General features: G+C 47.4%; 1 protein-coding gene across 1 annotated transcript in view; it reads left to right on the top strand.

Moving 5' to 3' along the window:
* Positions 1-23693, top strand: part of LOC130376246 (RNA-binding motif, single-stranded-interacting protein 3-like) — a 173577-nt gene that overhangs the window by 41300 nt on the left and 108584 nt on the right. The window contains exons 3-4 of the mRNA XM_056583467.1: positions 19422-19709; positions 21596-21690. Of these exons, the coding sequence (XP_056439442.1) occupies positions 19422-19709; positions 21596-21690 (383 nt within the window). The remainder of the gene's footprint in view (positions 1-19421; positions 19710-21595; positions 21691-23693) is intronic.

The following is a 23693-nucleotide window of genomic DNA, read 5'->3' as shown; positions in this document are numbered from 1 at the left end:
GTGTGTGTGTGTGTGTGTGTGTGTGTGTGTGTGTGTGTGTGTGTGTGTGTGTGTGTGTGTGTGTGTGTGTGTGTGTGTGTGTGTGTGTGTGTGTGTGTGTGTGTCAGAGAGAAAATCTTTTTCACTGTCATCTTTGAAAGTATTTTTTAAATTGCTGCTGTTATGTTTTTTGTAAATCTACTTTTCATTTAAGGCTTTAGTTTAGTGCAGTAGCACATAAAAGACATTCAGTACAGTACATGTGTCAATTTCTGCATGCCATTGATGTAGGGATTTTTTTATTAATCGCTTCTAATATCTTACAATGTGAATGTATTCTTTTATTTTTGAACATTTGTAATTCGCTGATTTATCTCATCAAGATTAGCATCCGAAAACTATTATAAAGGTAATGTGACCTTCTTACATACGAAACAATAACACTCTGAATAAGCACATCAATTACAGATGTGGCACAACCAAGTTTAAGTCCAACAATACGATAATACCAATATAAAGTTTAGAACTAAGGTATAATTTATCTTCGTTGTGAATCCAGGATTGTGTGCTAGTACTCAACTTAGACATGACTTCCATTTGTCTGCCAAAAATGCTTTGAGTCAAATAAAAAGCTAAAATATTTTACAGTCTAAAGCCTATGAAATGTATCAAAAACATGCCTTACAGTTTACAGCATAGAATTGAGAGTGACTCTGTTCCAAACATTTCCATTCCCACAATTATCTACCACTGTCTGCATCCGTTTTCATCTTGACATTGTTTCCTAAATTACCAAATCGTAAAAAAAAAAGATGACATCTGACACTGGATCCACATCCACAGTAGACCTATACACCCGACTCAGGGCTTTTTTTTTAATCTTCTCCTTCCTTGTTTGACTTGAACAATAAACAAATTCAAAGCGGCCCTATTGAGGAAAAATCCCTGAAAGGGCAAAGCCTTTGAAAGCATGGCGTGTACGTTTATAATCCCTTTTGTGTCTTTTGTTTTCCGTGATTAAAAAATAAAAACGTGGGAATTGTATCTTGAATTATAATATGCGTCCATTGTTAAACATTTAGTCAAACCCAGGATTTCATTATAATGCGCCATCTCATCTTCTCGGCAGCCATTAGCCCCCATTACCCGCTTGTGTTCACACACATACATGCTGTTGCCATGGTAATTCAAGGGCGGCCGGGTAGGTAAGCCAATTGGCTGAGCCCACTCCTCTGACATTGGAGTAAGCACAGCTAAGGAAGTCTTTCACGGGGCAAGGCTGGATTTCAATCAGCGGGGCCGTAGCGCCAGGGAAACCGGGGCATTCCAATGCAGTTATGCTTCAGCACTTTTTCAATTTGGGCTTGGCCTGCCTCAGATTATGGCCTCTGGCGTATTGTTAATGAAAGTCACATTAGACATCCCATCCCATTCCCCGTCTCCCAGCCCTCCAACCCACAGAGGGTGCTTCAGCGCTAGCGGTGTGGGAGGCTAATGGTCTTAGCCGCGTCCCGCCGGGATGCCTGCAAACGGGGCTCTCTCGGAGCGTGCTCCTGTCTGATGGAGCCCCTTGCTTCTCCTGTGGAGCGTCGACGAAAGGAACACTCCAATCCCTCCGTGTTGCTAGGAATACTCGGATCCGGGGCGCGTCTGGACATTTGGATGTTTGCGTCTTGGCAAATCGTCACGCTGTGGAGACTTCCCTCTGAAAGGAATGCTTGAGTTGAAATCACATGTGGCTGGAACAAATTCCCTTGTTTAAGTGCCCATGAGCAGGATGCTGACCTCTTTTAAATAATAGCCCAAAACTCTCCCCCCCCCCCCCCATTGTGAATGATTTAAAGTGGTTTTCTAAACACATGGTTCGGAATGGTGTTGATGTTTGGCACAGTTTTATAAGGCCTGATACCTTTTTTGGTGCACGAGAGAATACATTTTACATTTGTCATTCCTCAAGACAAATTGTTTTGTTGAAACACTTTGTAAGTAATGTCTGCATGTATTTACGATTGTGAGTATATTCGTTGGTGCAACAAAACTATGCAATACTTTTGGTGCCGTGGTTTTTAAAAAAAGAACACACAGCTTGACAGATGTCCAGAATTGAGAAGTCGGCAAAGTGCCTAGAATATATGAATGTTGCACTATTGGCTTTAAACAAAATGAACTTGACACTTGACTCTCCAGTATCAAGTACCAATTTAATATTGAATAAATATTAATTTTAAAATGTTTATCATGAATATGGAAGTTTATCAAATTGCCTTTATGAGTAAAAAACATTACAAAAACATGCTGGAAAAACGTAAAGTAGGTTAAAAGGTTATCCTCTCACTCCCTCTCTTTCTCTATCTATTTCTCGGTATGTCTCTCTCACCTTCTCTTTTGCTTCCTCTCTCTTTCCCTCTTCGTCTCTCTGCCTCTTTCTCTCACTCCCCCTCTCTCTTTCTCTCTCTCTCTCTCGCTCTGTTCACAGAGTATTCATCGCTCCCTTTGCGGTTGTCGCCTGCTTTGAGGTTCTTTACAATGTGTGCCCCGGCGACCATTTTGCTTGTGATGGCATTTTGCTTATGATACTTATGGGCCTTTGAGACCAACTTTGATTTCAATGTTGATCAGGGACTATGAGAAAGCAGCCGACAGCTAAGCATTATCTGCACCAACTCATAGGCTGAACTGCTTTGCGGTAAAGCTGGGACGTAGCAGCCGCTGACATATAAGTAGCTTAAGTATCTAAACAAAACTTTAGAGCAGAGGACATAAGGAACTTTATCCTCCCTGTGTGGAAAAAAACGGAGACATCAGCATTTTATCGGCGCATATTTTTACTCCACTCACGGCTTAGTACAGCTACAGTAGTATACAGACAACGCCAAGCTCACTGAAACATTGCAGTGACCAGGTCAGGGGCGTATCCACACCAGGTGCTGGGTGTAGTGGCCCATGCCCAAACAAAAATGTGATTGGCCAACTCAAGTACTACTTCCTGCAAATGCTGGGGGTTGTGGTGTTGTACCCGTCCCCCCACCCCCACCCTCCCGCCGCTGGGTATTCATTGTAACCCGAGTCCTAGGCCTTACTAAATGAGTCTGCTCACGCAAGACGAACAGTAGAACACATACTGTCATCCAAGTTTGAGCCCGAAGCATTGTTCCTCATCTGATTGTTCCCATCTCAGGCCAGACCCTGCAGCAGGTGCCACCAGCACCTGCATCAAGGAGCACTAAACGATTCAGTGTACACTGTTCCCTTCTTTTTGTCATATTCGTTTGTTTTGTGCACTGATTTTTTATTCAGAGCTCGGAGGACCTTCATATACAATTACATTTTTCTTACTCTTCATGTCTGTTCTGAACTTGGGTCCCAGAAAATTGAATGATATGCCTGGTCCAACTTTACATGTTGACAGTCCTGTACCTGTGCACGTGCACGCACGCATTTACACACACCATGTTTTACTATAATACATTTCTGAGATCAGCTCCCAGCATGCACTTATGAGGCAGCGTGGGTCCAGTGGGACTTATTTTTCCCTTGGATTATCGATTTCCCTGTTAATGATAATGTAGATAAATTGCTGCTCTTTCTGATTTCAGGAGCACTCATCATTTCTTCCTGCCCTCTCCCCTGAACCAGCCCTTTTTATATAGTCTTTAACAGTTCCTCATGCTGATCAGGCCTCCCTTCCCATGCTAAAACTGCCAGGGCCAGGGGTCGGGGAGGGGGGGGGGGGGGGGGTTCAATCCTTGTCTTTTACTGCAGAGTCCATTAGATGGACGTGTTGGCGTTGGTGTCCTCACACTGAGACCTGAACCACTGGCCCGGTCCCTCTGTTACATCACGCCAAGCCAAACTCCCTCAGACCTCTGCTCTCTGGTCAGTGTGAATGGACTCCAGGGTCCCCCCCCCCCCCCCCCCCCATGTGAGTCCATTGCTCCGCGAGCCACAGTCCATCTAATTGTGAACCATCTATGACGAACAGCGGAGGTATTTAGGCTCTTTTTTTCCTGTGCGGAGGAGGCTAATTTGCTGCGTCGGTACCGTGGGCTGATTGTAGCGAGCTGTGCCTCAAAAGGTCAAACTCTGCTGGTGGAAGCTTAATATTTAGTCTCTTGGTTTCTAGTCAGCCCAAGTATGTGTTTTGGGGCGATTACTGCCAAGCTGTCGGAAGTTAAAACCGCCTCTGTTGCAGACCTCTGTTGCTGTCCTCGGTTGCAGCTTAAATCACTATGGCAGTGATTTTGTTTCTGTGCCACCCTTGAAGTTTGGGGGAAATCATAAGTACATAGCGTTTATCCATATTGCTTGGTCTCTGTGGGTCTCTGCATGTGTTTCTGTACGTCTTGGTGTAAATCTGCCTTGTTCCGATGACAGATTTAAGCGTGACAGTTTGTCTGTTTTTTTGGGGACATTTTTTTTATCTTCCTTGAGGGACTGCTGGTTTCTCTGCCGTTATGTTGTTTGTATCAAAGGAATCTCCTCCGGCCCTCCCAGCCCCTAGCTCTGTTTCCATACCGTGGCTGTCAAGAGAGATCAGATCTTATTTATCTGTCAGAATGTGTGTGTGTGTGTGGGATGTTGGAAATGGAGGGGGCATTCATGTGTCATAGCATTCTGAGACTATAATGCAAGTGAGAGAGGATAACAGAGATGGGAGCACATTTTGAAGAATTTACCGTCAGCACAGTTCAGCTTCAATTCATCGAATATGTGTGCACGCATTCATCTATCCCTCCACACACACACACACACACACACACACACACACACACACACACACACACACACACACACACACACACACACACACACACACACACACACACACACACACACACACACACACACACACACACACACACACACCTGGGCGTACCCTGTGATTCTTGGGCGGTACGTACCGTATTAGCGATTCATTTCATCCTGGCAGTGTAGAGCATCCTTCGGCGTTCGCCTGAGAGAGGTCACATGATGAGGCAGGCGGTGGAAACCCAGGCGTTGATCGGAGAGAACGTAGCCGCGGCTCCGCCCTCCTGCTGTTCTCACTCGGCGGGAGATCGTCAGGCGATTTATGGCCGTGTCTGCATCAGTGCACAACGCCCAGCGAGGCGGAACGGCTCGGTGGAAACTGTAGGTGCATAAACACGAAGCGGAGGCGCTAACATGATGGTTTCATTAGCACGATGCCCGCCGCCGCGGATTGTGGAGCTATTAAGGGGCGGCGGCTTTTCTGACCGAATGAAACGGATTGATGGCGAGGGAGGGCATAAATCGCGCCGTTTCTCACGCTGACTCTGTGTCACGGGGCGTGCCGCCGCCCCTGCCTCCCCCTCCCCCCCTCCCCCCCTCCCCCCCCCCTCCCCCCTGATTTACTATGTGTTTGGGTGTTTGCTGAACGCATGGCGAACCCTCGCCCGGGCCTCAAATCATCCGGTGTGGCGAGGAAACGACAACAGGAGCAAGAAGCCGTGTTCGTGAGTCAGCACATCATTCACCCTAGCCCCTGCGGCCCCCTCCCCTCCCCTCCCCTCCCCTCCCCTCCCCTCCCCTCCCCTCCCCCCATCCCCCCATCATCTGCTTTCATTCTCTTCCAATCCACGCTTCCACTTCCGAGGCCGCCCCCTTCGCCGCCGCCGACCTGCTAAGTGCATTACGGGAGCACAGCAGACCCCCCCCCCGGATCCCACCACGGACCTGCACTCCCATGGTGTCCGAGGATGGAGCAGCTGCTCGATGAGCCGCACTGCTCAACCCTGCTTCCTTACAACCAAAGACGACCTTAAAATAAAGCAACTTGCGCATGAGATGAATTCCTCCTTGGATAATGGTTGACGTTATGCCTGATGGGGGTTTAAATTCAGTGTGAAACGGCTTCAATAGTATGTGCATTTGACCTTGATGCACATCATTAGTTCAGCCTAATTTTAATTGGATGTCTCCTCGCTAGCGTGCGCTCCTCGCTGTGGATATCGCCTGGGCTATTGATTGTCCAAGGCTGCTCCTCTTGCAGCGGGTTCCCCTTGGATATCTCCTCTCATTCATCCTCGTGCTCCTTGTGATTGGTGTTGGGGACCATTGCTCAGACAGGCTCGGCTGGGTTTCCTCTGCAGTGCCGCGGAGAGAATATTATTTAATGGTTGTGTTTTTTTTTTCTTCCTGTGTCGCAAAGGTAGTGCAGCTCTCGGTAGGGAGAAGAAAAAAAACGCCAGCAACACAAGTGGCAACCGTTCACCGCGGGCTCTCCCATCAGCGGAGAGCCGCCCGTGAGTGTTTGCACTTAATTAAGGTAATGATTCGCTGAATGCACATGGGTTCAAGTGGGGCCGGTGCTTTATTGCTCTCCGCCTGTTGGACTCGTCCCCGGCCACCGCCAAATTAGGGGTGAGGATTGACATGAGGAGAGCCCCCTCCTTAAGTGACCCCCCCCTCCCAGCCTTCTCCCCTCCATCCTCACTTCTCTCCCCCGCCTATATCCAACCCATCCGTTCAATATATCCCGGTCCATAGGCTGCACCCCATGGAGTCGACTTCACTCCTGTAAGAAAGGCCCCATGGGAACAAAAAGTAGAACAACAATAGTTCAGCCGTGTGCGAGAGAAAAACAGCATTGAAGGGCAATAGAAAGCATCGCACCGGCCAGCAGTCGACACATTTATATAACACCGCATTGTGCTCCACACAGCGAAGGTACGCTATAGCTCTCTAGGGTTCTCCAGGGGGAAGAACCAGGGCTATTGTTCCTGTGTCACTGTGTCAGCGGTCCAGCAAGGGGCAGGAATGTGTTCATGACTCTACATGTTCACCCTGCTCTGCTCCTATGGGCTGCAGTCTCTCTCTCTCTCTCTCTCGCGCTCTCGCTCTCGCTCTCTCTCTCTCTCTTCCCCCCCCCCTTGTGCAGCTTTTCACAAGCTGTCTCTCTCAGATTGAGAGATATTGAGTGAGCGCGTACCAGTGAGTGGGAGACGAGGTTAGGGGCTTCTGGAATCACATTTTACACAACGTGCCTGTGTACACAACAATGTCTGTGTGTCCTCTAGGGAATCAAACTCCTAGAACTAACTCAAAGTAGCCCCTATACATCCCTATGGAGGATACTCAATCATCGCACAGTTTTTCTTTCATTTCTATCTATAGTTGACCTTGATTGATGCTTTAAGGGTTTCACATGATAGAATAATGAAACGAAAATCTGGCTTTTCTCTGTGTTTCGATGATTAAAATAAAAATAACCAACAATTTATATCGTTAGCTTCTTATTTTTTCTTGAGGTAGTGAACAAACACCTTCAAGGCAGAGCTCACCTGATGCCCTTTCAAGCAATGCCGAAAAAAGGAGTTGTGTTTCATGTTTAACAATAGAGGAACTTTGCAATGATTCTGGCCTTACACGGACAAGGACCGACTCTCAAGCCTCTGTTACTCAACGGGTGTAAGCAGATCCTCTCTGCTTCATTCGAGATCCAAAGGTGAGGCTATGCTTTGTCTCTGACGTGATGTCTACTCCAAGCAATATTTCCCTCAATCCTCATAAGCTATAGCCACTGTGGAGGGCCAACTTTCTACAGGGGCGGGGGGGGGGGGGGGGGGAACTGTGTGCTCATCTCGAAACTATATAGTTTTCATCCAAGTGCAGGAGAGAGACTATTGAATTTTGGAGTGGGGGGGTTGGGGGGGTGGGGGGGTGCGGAATGATCACATCATGTGGAGATAGGGTGCAGAGAAAATAGACTTTTATCAAGAAGTGTTGTTATTGGAGGACTGCGGTATTCCCCTGCCTGGGTCGGGACTGGGTTTGTTATTCTTTCGGTGCCCTTGTCTTCATTCCTTATTTCCAGCCTCCATTGGGAGCTGACGGAGAAGACAACGCAAAGGAAACATCACATGGTAGACGAACGAAGAAGAGCGGAGTTATTGCGCAAAAAGTAAAAAAGATCCTCTGAGGTTTCTTCATACTGATGGAATGTGTATATTTTAGGATGGTTGAATGGTGTTGATTTTGGTATTTTAGGATGGGAAATAAATGAGCTCTGGTCATGCTCAAATGTGGATTCCAGTTTTTGGGTTGATTCTGTTGAAGTGAATATAACACAGTTAATAACAGTTTGGAAATACCATACTAAACAAATCAATCATTGTGTTTATTTTTTGAAGTCATATTCATTCAAGAGATATTTCCTTTATTTACCCGGTCCATTCCAACGGTGCCAAGGTTTGCTCATTGGTTTTGCTCCATTTCTAAATTCAAGTATTGAAAATGTCTTTTCTCTTTCCTTCGTCGTTCGATGCCATCGATGCCAGCCCTGTTACACTGCACCACTTCACATGACCTTATTATTTTACATTTGTATATTTACCAGTACAGCTGCTAAGGGCCACCTCTATAAGTTACTGATTTACAATTCAAAGTGGATCATCCCACGCTTTGCTTGAGTTCTGAAACACACGTCTTCAGATTAATTCCTCCACCGCTATGCGTCTGCCACGAACAGATGTGCGGCTTAAACATCTGTACTGGTTTGAAGGTGGTATGTGTTTTCTTAGAGGTTGTTGGGGGCACAGAGCCCAGAAATAGCTGCAGTAGGCAGCTGGGTTCCACGTCACCCCGAGAGGTGCTGCAGCAGCTATAGTCCATCTGGAGACAACCCGCGTCCAAAGACACCGCAGGAGGGAGAGCAAGGAGAACTCAGGCCCTCCTGAATGCACCTTTTGCCACTGAGCTGCTGGGCGGTAACATGGTCCACTCATTAGCAGGATTTATGAGACCTGACCGAACCATGAAGCGAGTCATGAATGAAGAGGAGAGTGCGGATTCATCTGTCCATTTTTCTTTCGGTTTTCTACTTTACTTTACTTTCTTTGTTTCGTGTGTATTTGTTTTTGTTTGTGTGTTTTTTTCCGTTCTTTGTTCGTTTTTTTCTTCCACTTTCACTTCTCTTTCCTTTCTTATCTGTTTCTGTCCTTCTCTTTCACACACACACACACACACACGCACACGCACACGCACACGCACACACATGCACACGCGCACGCACCTTAGTGTTCTGTGACAGAGGAGGTCCCATGGGGCTGTCTCTACATCGCCTCAAAGCCACGCTCCTCTGCTCTCATCCCTCACCCAGTTTGTCCTCTCCACCATTTGCTCGGCGGTGGGCTGTAAAGGCTTATGTGTCGACAACTCCTCGCGGCGATGCTTTGAGCTAGAAACAAAGCTTTGTGGTAAACCAGCAGTGCGCATGTTCAGGGAGGTTATCATAAGGGTAACAAAGGGCTCTGTGTTTTCGTCACCCAATGGTCATTATATTAAATGAGACATTTGGCGAATTGCAATCCTTTAAATGAATCAATAATTCAACAGGGCCTTGAACAATGGAGCATATTGTTTTGTTACTTCAATCATCGACCGTTCGTAGTTTACATGCTTTGTGTGTGTATGTGGGTGTGTGCACATAAAGTGGGATTCACCCTTCTCACCCGTGATGCCTCAGGCTATCATTGGCAAGGTGGACACACACAAATGTACACACACACAAATCCACACACAATCCCATCCCGATATGCCCTGGAAAAGCTATAGCTCAAAGAGATTCCAGTAGAAATTGAGTGAAGGATAGAATATAAAACGTGATATGAAGGAATATTGACCTTACGATAAAAACAAGACATAAGTTTAGTGTATTTTATCTGTATTTATAATATAGTATGATTTCTTAATATTAAGGCGCTGTGTGAGGCAGTTTATTGTAATGTACATTACATCTGCACAATTTTTTCTGAACAGGCTGAAATATAGGAAACAATGCCAAGACAGGAGCGTGAGAATGAGTTGTTATGAATACAGGCAGAAATAGTCCAAAATGACATAGTTAGTGCGACGGAGGGAGAAAGGGAGACAGCGGGAGAGATCAAGGAGGATATTTCAGCCTGGGAGACAGAAAACGAATTACAGAAAAAAGAGACAGAGTTAGCGGCAGAGAGAGGGAGTGTTAGCGACGGGGCTAGACATAGGCTCTCCTACCGAGAGCGGAGAAGTGCAGTGTATTAAAGCCATATCTCGGAGAGGACTGAGATGCCGGGGTGGCTTGCCAAGCTAGGAATCAGAGCTGTGGCCCTGCGGTGGGTAAAGGGCTGTAATCATAGCTCAGTGGCGGTGGACGTTATGAGGGTGTCCTACACACTGCCCAGGGCTCTATAGTACTGTCTACAGGTTAAAGTATAGCACATTACCTCCTGGCTCCTGCCTCTCCAGCCTGCTCCCGCTATATCTAGGTCTTCTGCTTGGGGCACATGATCATCCCATTCTACCCTCTCTGGGGCCATCAATTGAATTTTCCGATTTTGTCATTCTGTGTGTGCGTGTGCGTGTGCGCATCTGTCTGTGTCTGTGTCTGTGTGAGTGCGTGTGTGTGTGTGTGTGTGTGTGTGTGTGTGTGTTTGCGTGTGTGTGTGTGCGTGCATGTAATCTTCTGAGGGCATTTTGTCTGTTTATCCTTGGGAGTTTGTGAAGGTTGATGTGTGTGTCTGCGTGTGTGTTTGTTTGTGTGTGTGTAGTACCAGGTTTCAGTTCTAAATGTCAACTGCTTCTGCTCTATTGGGAGCGTTTTACATATATGCTGACATTAAACGTGGAAGATGCCGTAGAACCGCATGATCAGGATCCCTTAGCCAGACTCCTAACACCTGACACTGACACCGATCTCACCAGTGTTTTAAAACGGCACAAACGCAGGACCATCGCAAAATGCGATGGCGAAGGGGAAACAGGGGGGTTTGGTGGGCGTGCGGGTATCAGTTTTCCTCAATGAGAGCAGCCTTGTAATCAAAAGGCTAGACAATGTGGAGTATGTCAGTGAGTCACTGCTGCTAGTACCAGCGCCACTAACACCACTGCTACCACCATTGTGTTCCCAGGGGAGCCCACTGTAAATATGTGCGGCTCCTGGCGCCCAGGCACCTCTCCAAGGGGCCGGGGCCCCAGGCTGGATCACAGCGCATGTGTCAAGGCTGAGTCAAATATTTAGAGAGACGGCTCACAGACGCACAAGTCTGAGTGGGAACTCTTGTGTTTACGGCGTTCTTCGGAGACCCTTTACGGGTCAACGCACACCTGCTTTCTGTCTTCCCTGGCACAGGGTATCACAACAGTGTTCACAAAGTGTGGTATGAGGGCTGGTTGTAGGCAGGGGATATGCTGCATAAGCAGCAGGGGTCTCCAACACCAGGGCACCTCGCAACAGCCACGCATGACTCGTGGATGGATGCACACCATGTCTCCTCTCTCTCTCTCTCGCCCCTTCATCCCCGGGGAGCAGAGACTGTGCTGCCGATGGAGATAAGGTCACCTGTTTGCGTGCATGGCGAGTGTGGTCAGCAGAGATTCCCCAGCCATGCAGAGGTCATGGTAGCAGGATGCGGGGGATGATATTCATGGTATGCAACCAGGGTTTGAAATTGTCAGCCCCCCCACCCCTTCCCTGAGTCCAGCTCACTGTGCTGCCTGTTTGAGTTGCTGTCTGCCAGCCTCATGAAAAATGCCCCCTGCCCCACCATGACCACCTGCTGACCAAGTTGCCATGGTTATCTCTCTCTCTCTCTCTCTCTCTCTCTCTCTCTCTCTCTCTCTCTCTCTCTCTCTCTCTCTCTCTCTCTCTCTCTCTCTCTCTCTCTCTCTCTCTCTCTCTCTCTCTCTCTCTCTCTCTGGTTCTCTCTCTGGTTCTCTCTCTGGTTCTCTCTCTGGTTCTCTCTCTCTCTCTCTCTCTGGTTCTCTCTCTGGTTCTCTCTCTCTGGTTCTCTCTCTCTCTCTCTGGTTCTCTCTCTCTCTCTCTCTCTCTCTCTCTCTCTCTCTCTGGTTCTCTCTCTGGTTCTCTCTCTCTCTCTGGTTCTCTCTCTCTGCTTAACCTGACCAACTTCCTTGCCTTGGTAACACCTAACCCTAGTCCCTGATTCCCAGTGTATGGGGTCAGACGAGATGGTAACGGAAAAGTAGCTGCTAACCTATAGAGCCCCATGTGAAGTGGAACCCAGTGTTGGCCCCCAGCTCCACGACTTTGGACAGGACTGTTTGGGTTCCACTGTAGCCGTCGTTGACAGGAGCTAAAGTTCAGAGAGCGGCTCAGTCGGTTGTCATTAAGAGGACCCGTGTGAGGTGACCAGGATACAGCCGCCACAGAGAGGCACTGGCTGCAGCGAGGGGAGGCCATTTCACGCAACACAGCTTCCAGGAAGTCAGACATCCGAGGAGCCCGGAGAAGGCTGCATCTCTTTCATAGTAGGGGGAGGCAGAGCAACCAGGCGTGCCAGGCCCTCCAGAAGACAATATCCCCTGCCTAATGCCACCTGGGATGACTTTTTTGTTATCTGCGTGTTGGAAAGCCTCAGGCTCAAACCGTTCATTTTTGTGCCCTAATGAAAGTGCTCCGGAGCTCACTTATTTACTCACTCTGTGCTTTTGAGTTATGCCACCGTTAAAAATAAATAAAAAAGATATAACTCCATTTATATTCAGTCTATGGGTGGGGGCGGGGGTTTGTGTAACCGTGAAATAAATGTGGATGCAATGACGATGTCGCCAGCGGACAAGGCTATAGGTGCTTAAGGAGCAGACAAGGATATAGGTGCTTAAGGAACTGTGCTTGCATCAATCTTCGCTGTTTGGCCAGGGTCTGCATTTAAATAAGGCCACTAAAAAGGCAGACGGGAAACATGGACATATCTGTCTGGATCTGTGGGCAAAGGAGATGGATTCCGCACTGAAGTACTGCCAATGCATCCGGATCTAGTTGTGAGGCTTCAGGGCCTCCGGAAAGAAAACACTCAGGTGTTTGGGCTTCCCAGAAGATACCCAGTGTGGCATGTCCCAGGAAATACATCCTTTTTTGGGGGGCTTAATGCATGAGTAAGACTGCAGTTATTATTTTACAGAAGTGGGTCACCACACCATTAAATCTCCTTCAGGGAGTAATTCTGATCGTATATCCCAGAAGAAATTACATTCCAATCCAAACTATTTTCCATTATTTGCAGCATTGGGTAAGTGTGTGTGTGTGATAGGTCTTGGCATCAGGACGGAATGTACAACTTTGAGCAAATTTGAGCTTATCTGTCCAACTCACATAGTTGGGCTCCACAGAGTTCAAACGCAGGCCAGTACAACTTCCTCTTGATTACAGCAGACAACAATAGTCAATCATGTTGAGACGCAACACCTGTGTGTATTATATCAAGCGTTACCGTACAACCTTTTCAAGAAGGCTGCACACCTTTTGTGCCCAGGTTAAGCCAGCCAATAACGCACACACACTCGGGGAGAGATCGCCTGCATGGTCGACATGGAACACCAGCGCCATGGATCGTTAACCACAAACTTCTAAAATGAACCGGCTTTCGACACCGCCAGCCTGCGTTCTTTGTCTGGAGGAGCCCCGACAAGGTAACCTAGGTGGAGTGTGGCAGCCCTTGTTACAGTTATGCCATGCCATCCCATGCCTTCCGTCTTTTCCTCATTGGGCCACAGTGTTCAAGCATGACCTTCTTTTCACGGCTACTTGCATAGCCATTAATGATGCAACTATTGTTGTAGACCCAATGTCATAAAGCCCCACATTGCAATAACCTTGGTTTAAGTAACCTTAAACCCAGCATGGGTTATGGAACAACTACAAAGATCTAGAGCAAACTACGCTTTGCTGCCTTGAAACATTGAATGAGTGCAGGGAGTTGTCGAGGACAGTTAAAGTCTGGATCACTGTTGAAACTTTTCAATCTTATTTATCTAATCACTGCCAAACTGTGTTGGGAATGTTTGTTAGTCGTGGCAAGGCATGTGGAACGCTGGTCGCATCTGCTCATGGGCGTCAAAACAAAACCATAAACACTAATAAAAACAGAGTAACATTAAATACAGCGTGAAAATAACATTTGATACAATGACGGGAGCCTTTTTATACACTGTACACTTTACTGCATATAGAAACGATCGGATGACGTAAAGAAAAGAAGAAAAAAAGAGAAGCGTTCACATTGCGAAATATAACCGAGTATAATGGCTGATTTCACAGTGAGCTGTGAAGAAGTGTATCCCATCCAAACCGCCTTCAGAAAAACCAACAGCTTCCAATAGCCGGAGCTATACGATGAACACGGCTTGCACACCACTTTACCGTGGTGAAGTTGTTTCCATTCTATCAGAGTTGTGAGATTTCACGGTAGAAATATTTTTCCTGTTAAGTGGAGAATCATTCCGATGGGCCGTGTTATTCCATAAATGCGACGCCGTGGGGGTGAATCATGTGGGTGGATTCCAGAAAGCTCTTGAAGTCGAAGCACATACAGGAGAAATGAATTATAGGGTAGTCCCTCGTCTCTTTTCTTCTGATAATGAAATGGAGAACTGGGGGTAATACAATCCTTTCCAGTTCCACCTTCAAGGACACAGCGAGTCCATTGACCGTGGCCGCCATTATGGGGCAGAATTATAAGCTGAGTGTGTTGGGAAATGTGCATTGTAACTGCAGTGCTTTCAGCAGGTGCTCTCCATTTTTATTTAAAGACCTGCTTTGGTTCCTGACATCTCCCAGTGGGAAAATATCGTAACCTGTAGTTTTAAAAAACGCAAGCTGGGCCAGTGCCAATACTGTGCATAACTTGGAGAAACGGTGTCTGGATGACAGGACACATGGGAGATCTCCATTCGGTAAAGGAGCAGGAGAAGGAGGGGGAGCCACTTTTGACAAATGGACTCCAGAGACGCCATTCGTTCAGGTTTCAACACTGCTTACCGAGGGAGTGTCAACCCTCCCTTTTTTTTTTTTACACAGTAAAGGTGAAACTTAATGCCCTGTGTCAGCCATTTTAGTGAAACCATAGTGCGTTTAGTTTAACAGAATGCCCCAAACAGCCCACAATGCTGGTGTACTTGCAGTATGCTTTGATGTTTAGTTTAGGATGAATATCTTGCATCAGCTGTCCATCCCTCTGTGTGTTCTGATCCTAGGCAAACTCAGAATACTGATTTACAAAATGTGACCTATAGGACTTGGAAATGTGTCTTTTATATGCATCCGAGCAGGGTTCGTTGGATTTAAACAGATGGGGTTTCAATGGCTCACTACAAACCTCAAAATGTGTTGGTTTGTTTATCTTTGAATAAATCAAACTCTCTCTCTCTCTCACACACACACACACACACACACACACACACACACACACACACACACACACACACACACACACACACACACACACACACACACACACATGCGCGCAAACACAACAGACATCTATCATGCATGCATGCAGACACCCAGCCGATGCACATCTGTTTGTCTGCATGTATGACATGGCCTTCAGAGGAAGTGGGAGCCAGGGTAACCGGAGCCAAGCCTAAGCCTTATATAAAATGGAGAAATATGCAGCGGGCTGGGAGTCTCTGACGAGCTGCTGAAAGCCTGTGACATGAATCCCGGTCCGGGGACCAATCGTGCATTCCATCGCGGGATTGCCAAGACGCTCGCTCGACGGGCTCCTGATAAAACAAGGGGGCCCGGCCCCTGAGATATGCAGGCTGAAAACAACTGGTGACACCCTTTTCAAGTACAATTAGTGGACGTATGGAGCCCATGTGAAAGACATCCAACCTTTTCCTCTACCACCACCACCAACAGTTCTCCACACAAACAAAACAGTGCCGCAGCCACTTGAGCTATGCCTATCTCCAGGCCTGCCTGGATGCCCCTCACTTATGGGGCCAATGAATATTGTCTCCGTGCTCGCGGGGGCAGCACTTAGAGAGCGTTGTAGGCTGCAGCCATGGCGATTAATGTAGCACTCCGAGCTTCTCTTCCTGTTCTGGCTTTTAGAGCCGCTGAATGATAGTCTGAGAATGCCTCTCCATAATGTCACTCCATGGCTGGAGCCAAGGGGTTAGTGTGTTCTGATTCAACGCATGGAAAGAGGACAATAGAAATCCTCTGTTATCTCGACTAGTGTGTTTCGAGTTGTAGAAGTAACCGTATCACTTGGGAAGAAGGATAAAGGACTAGGATATGTGATGTGCTGAGGAGATGAAGGACCGAGGTATAGTTTTGAAGCAGTCGAGTGTTAAAAGACCTTACATGCCTTACTCGGTTAAAGTGAATGTGCGTCTGAAACAATTTAAACTATAAGGTACATCGTCTGAAATAATTTGAGCTCTCTAAAATCGTTTGAGCTTTGAAATGAATCACAAACCGAAAAGCAGCTGTTTCTTAACTCTTCAACCTTGACAATTTAAACTATTTTGATCAAATAAAGAGAGTGAGAACATCATGTGCTGATATATCTCAGAACATTGATGGGAGTCACATGCTGGGGTCTCCTTAGCACTCAGCAGTTTAAACATACAGCTATTCAAGTCTCAGAAATATGTGAATACTGAGTTTAGTTAGTTAGAGTGGCAATGTTAAAATGTACTGAAAAAGTATTTTCATGGTGTGCTTTTACGGCTCTGTTATTGCTCTGGGTATAGGATTTATTTTGAATAACGTTTTTGGGAGAGTAAGCTGGACAGACAGAGCTACAGAGTTATAATCAAAATGCAGACAAAATGTCAACCAAATCTGAGTTCACCGAGAGTCGGTGTGGCGATATCATCTGCAAATCCAGATACTTCAGATTTGGGAGCATACGAGTGCTTCGCGCCAACCCTTGCACTACTGATTTAAACAGCAGTCCTTGCCAGTGAAGGGAGGCTGACAGAGCTAATCTTCCAGGTATTATATGTCTCGCTCTGGAGATGAGAGCAAAATGTGACATTATTTGAAATTAATTGGCTTGCGGTTTCTAAACTCGAAGCAGTACAGCTACCTACCCTTGCAGGGAGGAGAAAGTTATTTAATATAAATTATACGTGACATGTATCTGGTGTTGTTATTCGCATAATCAAGCGAAGACACCAATAAATTAATCTAATTCGAGCAACGTGAGAAACACCAGAGCCATGGGTGCAGCAGGAGGTGAGCTGAGTGCTGAGATATACCGGAAATGGTTTGATCCACGTGATGCAATTAATTACAATATTAGTAAGTGCAGAGAGAAGCCTGGCCCTTTTTTCTTAATTTTCGAGCCACAAACTTTCTACAGCCATATGAAAGGCGGGGAGACAGGTGGGAGATCGGCAGCACCTGGCGACGATGTGATGGTGTTTTCGACCACATGCATGTTGATTGCCTAGGTTTCTGCCCTTTTGTCCGCCGTCCTGCTTCCATCATGGAGCAGAGGGGACCCGAGTGAAGCTGTATCAGTGGGGCTCCCATTGGTCCAGGTGCTCCAGATGGATGTGGGGGAAAGCCATTGATCACTGAGTGCAATGATGGGATGAAGAGGTTATTTCACCTATTTCCTCCTTCAAAGAAGAAATACGTCTGGCCCTGGCCGTCGGATCCAACCATAGAAGAAGAGAAGGAGTATGCAGGGTAATCATCCAGGTATTTTCAGAATTGGAAGCTAGGCATCAGTTTTTCAACATTTCCTGAGAAGACCTTAGTCTTACTCTGTAGCCGCGATGCATTGGTACACTTCTGAGGTTGCCGTTGTCACTGTCCCAGAACCTCAGGGTCCGGTTTGGCATGTGGGTGTGAGGAATGTTCAGCAGCAACGTGTCCAGATAATGGCGACGGTGGGCCATCTGAGTGGACAAACGCTCCATCTCGATCATGAGGTGGCCCAGCAACATCTTTCTGTTGTCTACTGGAGGGCTTTGACTGTTTGAGTGACTTTTTGTTGCAAGAAGGAGATGAGCAACAACATCACAAATTATTACTTGAGAAGACGTACGTCAAATTAAAACTATCTTGACCAGTATACTCACAAATCAAGTAGTTAATACTTAAGCTATACTCTGCCCGCCTCTGAACGCTGCATATATATTGATGAATCATAACTATATGTCTGCGAGTGTGTGTGTTTGTTCATATATATATGTGAGTGTGTGTGCACGTGCCAGATGGCCTTCCTCCCCCTGTGCTGTGGCGGTGGGTCCATATGAACGCATTCATCTTACTTTGGGGGGATCGCCCCTCACATGCTTTATATTAACCACAACATGAAGGCTATAAAGCCGTCATTTTCTATAGCGTTTACTCCGCTGAACTCTGGCCCACATCTTCACCCACTTCCCCCCGTGGCTATGTGTGATGAAGAGCACCAGAATAGAATGTTCTAATCAAAGCTGTGTGCGGCCGCCCCCCCCCAAGCCCCCCTCCTGACTTCACCTGTGCCAAGCGGCCTCTTGCTCAGCTGGAAATCCAACACAGGAATGAGAAGTGCACTTTGAAATGCTCGCCGTTGATCTATGGCCGACGCTTATCGGAGGCGACCCTGTGTCGCTCCACACATGTTTTACTAAAGTAAATGAAAATGATATTACAGTTGCTATTATTTCTGGTATTTTCACGTCAAATCCATTGAAATACATGGACACACCATTGCTCTTTTATATCCGTCTGGAGATCAATAGGTAGAAAGGACAGATATGTGTTTGATAGAGAGGGATAGAAATATATACATGAAAACTGAAAGCAAAGATGTTGACCTCTTATCACGTGTGACAATTAACACCTGAAATATCTTGTAGTAACTTAACTCTGTTCCTGAATTGGAAAGTAAAGCAACCAGTGTGAGAGAGTGTTGATACCAAACCAGGCTGCAGCAGAGGCAGAACAAGCAAACCACATGCTAAGTCTGTGTGTGGTATTTCATTCATTATTTATAATTCATTTTGTGTGTGTGTGTGTGTGTGCTTCTGTCTGTGTGTTGCACCGATAGCCTCCCAAGCATCCATTCTCAGAGCTATATAAGCTGACCTGTCAGCAGATTTCTTCCTCTGATTTATACACACACACACAAACACACACGCATATGCACACACGCACACACACACACACACACACACACACACACACACACACACACACACACACACACACACACACACAACATGCCAGACTGGGAAATGCCATTGCCAGCGTGTTAATCCAGGCATCTTATCAAACCAATCAGCACATTTCCAGCATGAACACATCCAGACCGTGACTGAGAAGGGCTACACAACATCTGCTGCTCTGGTGGTGGTGGGGGTGGTGGTGGCTGGGGAGAGAGGGGCGAGAATGAATGACGCTTAAGAAAGGCAGAGGAAAGGGTGAGAAACTCCTAGAATCTCTGGTATGTACGAAGATCTTAGATCAACAGCCATTACCCTCCACCTCTTCCTCCTCCTCTTCCTCCTCCCCTTGGGGCTGTTCTGGCATGGTAGAGCTGGGGGGAGTTATGATCATGATTATCGTAATGGGTGAACTCTTGTCCTCCCGTCAAGCATACTATCAACCCTAATTCCTCGGTTGTTTTTCTCTTCTCCTCTCTGCCCTCCTTCTCACCTCTCCTATCGATCTACCCCCACACCCCCACCCCCAGCCCAGTGGAGGGGTCAGAGGGTACCACAGCCACAAGGCCTCAGACGCCCAGTGGGCCGCCAGTGAAGGAGGAGGAGGAGGAGGTGGAGGGGTCCCCTCTTGGAGCGGGAGCTCCCCCTACCACCACCCCCACCACCATCCCCAGCACCAGCACCGTGGCGCTGCCGCAGCAGACCTGCACCACTACCCGCCTCACCACCACTACCCGTCTCACCCCCACCCGTCCCACCACCACCACAGCCAGCAGCCCTCTCATGCCGGCTACACCTACTGCCCGCTGCAGCCAACGGTAAGTGGTGTATACTGCTGCGGAGGCAATGACGGGGGACACCCCGTCATTGCTCCTTCCTTTTTTTTAATGTCGATCAATCATCCCTCGCCCTCCTTCTTTAACAATACAGGAGTTGGAGCTCTCTCTCTCTCCCTCTCACCGTCGATGTCAGTCTCTCTCTCTTTGTTTGCGGGCCCACCTTGTAGGCCAATGATTCTGGTGTTGCCTTCGTCCACTCTCCTCGCTGCTCTACGAATCTGAAGCGTCTCCCTCCCCTCCGTCTTTCCGTCTCCCTTTCTTTCCTTTTATTGTTTTGTCCTCCCTAGCATATGCTGGCGGCTGCAGCCTCCCTCTCTTATCCCTACTGGCCATCTCCTCCTACACCTCCTTTAACCGCCAAGGAGTGACTAAATGACAGCGCGCCTTTAATCTTCTCTTTTCCTTCAAGCCCTCATTATCTACTTTCTCTCCCTCCCTCCTTTGTCCATTTCACCAGTTTTTTCAGCACTCATTTTCCGTCTCTGGTTCTTCTCTGCATCTCATTTAGCTTCTGAGCAGCCGCGTAACGAGGCAACGAGGAGAAGCTTAATTGAGGCAGCGGCACGGTTTGGACGTCTCTCCTTGTCATTATCCTCACAATTAATTGCCGTTTCTCAATCTGTTTGATTCGACATTTATTGGCGAATCAGGTGGAGGAGAGTGACGCTGATTGGTTCTGTAGCAAGGAGGCAGAGGTTATCTTTCTGTGGATTTTTTTTTTTTAAAGCACCGCTCTCACGGATCACAATCAGTCTTGGAATATTTATCTTCTTTCCCGTCTCCTTATTTCCTCTCTTACGTCTTATTTTCCCTCTCGTCCCAACGAAATTGCTGCGTTTGTATCCAACCCATTCTTTGAGATTAGAAAAATTGGATATGCGTCTCAGTCTCAATTATGACATTGTTGCCTATTTTCCATCAACACGTGGAGGCCCATTCGGAGCGCTTGCATGCAAAGAGTGCGGAAATTGAATTGGATTTAGATGTGATAATCTCCCCTTTCTGCCTCCGCGTTGGCTCCCCGACGCACGCACACAAACTTGCTTTTATGCTATTCCCATGCCACTGAGAGGCGCATTTAATAAACCACAGGAAGTGTGGAGCGCGTAAAAAGTTAATCAGTTTTTGATTGCCTGCACTGTTGTGTCTCTGTGTGTCTCTCTCTGTGTGTTATTTTTTCTTGCACTAGAACAATTTTACAGAGGGGGCTCCTTCTGTGTCTTTATTGGACAATTGCTACTGGTCGCCATAGTGTCACTTTCACCCAAAAAGACCCACAGCTATTTAGAGTATCTGTGTTGCAGCTGGGCTGTTGTGCGCTATGTTCAGTTCGCCGTTTATAAACAGGAAGCATAAACAGGGAACATTCCTTTCGTGGTCAACACAGTTTCGTACACCACGGCCTATGGCTAGGGCTGCTGGCATTCTCATTCTCCCTCCCTCTCTCCCTATCTCTCCCCCTCTATACATAATTTTATCTCTGTCTCTCGCTCTCGCTCACTAACACACACGCCCCCCGCCAAACCTCTCTCTGTCTCTTGCACACAACCCCTCTTTGCCTCTCCAGCTCTCTCCAAGCCCCTCCTTCTGTCTTTGTCTCTGTCTCGCTTTCCTCTGCGTCTCTCTCGCTGTCTCTCTCTCTCTCTCTCTCTCTCTCTCTCTCTCTCTCTCTCTCTCTCTCTCTCTCTCTCTCTCTCTCTCTCTCTCTCTCTCTCTCTCTCTCTCTCTCTCTCTCTCTCTCTCTCTCTCTCTCTCTCTCTCTCTCTCTCTCTCTCTCTCTCTCTCTCTCTCTCTCTCTCTCTCTCTCTCTGGGTGTGTGTTTGGAACACCATGTTCCTGCTCTTACCTCACAGCCCCGTCCTTAGGGGACCTCAGTCTTCAGCCTCGGCAGCAACCACCAGCACAGCAGGCATCACAACTGTCAGGAGTGTTTCCAGGCTGTTGACCCAGACTGGGCTGGGTTGGGCCGGACCTGGGCTGGACTTCCCCCTGCAGCTTTCCCAGCGTGGAGACAACCGTCTGGTCCTTTTGCTGACTAACTGTAATCGATTCTCGCTCTGCGGCATACTCACTTGGTAAAGCCTACGTTTGCCAATAAAACAAAGGGTAGGGAGTGCATATCTTGCGCGAGGATGTATATGTTTTTATTTTATATTTTAAGATGACTAAGCAAACCTGTGTGTTCTTACTTTGGCATTCAAACATATTTAAAATAAATCAATTGTACAGATTGGCTGACACAATGTCCTTGGCAGAAAAGGAACACAGCATACTAATAATACGACAAAGTATGGGAATACACAACAATGGGAGTGTTATTTAACCGTTGGAGATGCAGACAACATTGTGTGAAAGCGTCCTGGATTTGGAATTCAAAACACCTCCTCTATCACTGAGGCCATGGCTGCCCGCACGGGTGCCTCTTGGCTTGGGGGAGCCACATGCCGTCATGGCGATCTACTGTCAGGCATCAGTTAGGCACTGTTAGGAGGGAGACGTCAAACGCTCCGAAAGCCACACCGTGATATGTACAGCTGACCTTTAGTGTGCCCGGCAACGGCCGTTTCTTTTTTGCCATTTACTGTCCATCGCCCCATCCACCTGTCCGCCTGTATGTCATCCATCCATCTAATAACATCATACTCGCACACACACACACACACACACACACACGCACACGCACACGCACACACACTCTCTCTCCGAGCTGTCTGTCTTTGGAGGTTAAGATGGAAAGCTGCAGATACCTTGAAGCGTGGTGAAACACAGAGAGAGTGGGAATCCAACCCGACTCTGGCACTGCGAGGCAAGCCAACACATTTTCAGCCACCGCTGCCCTCTGCTTGTCCACACTGAAGGGGCAATTTCACCAGCCCACAGCCCTCCCTGTGAAGCTGGTACGAACACAGGCTTCAGAGCAGACGGGTTAGGAGCTGCCTGGAGGTGTCTGTCCCTGGAAAACATCCTTCCAGCCTCCCATTTAAAACTAACACATGAGGGCAGAGCAGCCTATCTGACCCGTGCCTCTTTATCTCAAAGACCCCCGCTGCGGTCAAGTTTACCTGAGGCCCCTCTCCCCCCCCCAATTCATATTCTGGTGTATTTGTTTATGTATGTATTTGTTTTGAATAAAACTAAGGCGTGAGAAACGGATAAACAATCTTGACATACAATAATGAGACACCCTATGTCAGTGATTTCCCCCGTAGTGTAGCGCCCGCGTGACATTTAGATGGAATATTTCCAGGAATACAAAGGAGGTTGTTTTGTGACACGCCAGCCATGATAATCACACGCGACTCGCAGGATCCAGCAGTTTGACCACCAAAACATGGCGGTTGACTGGCGTGGATGTATTGCAGCGGGGAGGACCGTCTGCAAAACAAGGAACAGCTCAGACACGCAACTCAATTAAATAAAGATCACTGGAGGGGATGGGCTAAGCAGACCCACCCTCCCCTTCCAGAGAGAGAGAGAGAGAGAGAGAGAGAGAGAGAGAGAGAGAGAGAGAGAGAGAGAGAGCCTACAGTGGTTCTGTAATTACAATGGAAGCGGATACATTTGCACTTTAATATCACTGTATCACTGGTGGTGATGTGTTTGTGTGTGGTGTGGAAGATGGGTGCTGCAGGCACCGGTGGATGGAAGCAGGATGTCCGATTTGAATTGACTGATAATTGGACTCAGATGGAGTTAAAAAAATATATATATAAATTGAGTGCAAAACAGAAAAAATAAAAATACACAAATAGACAAAGACTGATACAGTAAACCAACATTTAGAGACAACAAGATACAGGGATACAGTGAAAGACAAAGGATCCCTTCCATGTAGGAAACGCAAAGATGAGTGTTGACAGAGGGGCGCGTGGGGAGCTAAATCTCAGGGTGCCTGCATGTCAGCCAACCCCACTCCCCCCCCGCACCACCACCACCCCTAAACCCCCTCACGCCCTTTAAAAC

This window comes from Gadus chalcogrammus, chromosome 22, assembly GCF_026213295.1.
Source record: "Gadus chalcogrammus isolate NIFS_2021 chromosome 22, NIFS_Gcha_1.0, whole genome shotgun sequence".
Lineage (NCBI taxonomy): Eukaryota > Metazoa > Chordata > Actinopteri > Gadiformes > Gadidae > Gadus > Gadus chalcogrammus.
The sequence above is the reverse complement of the archived record's forward strand: the minus strand, read 5'-3'. Positions and strand labels throughout refer to the sequence as shown.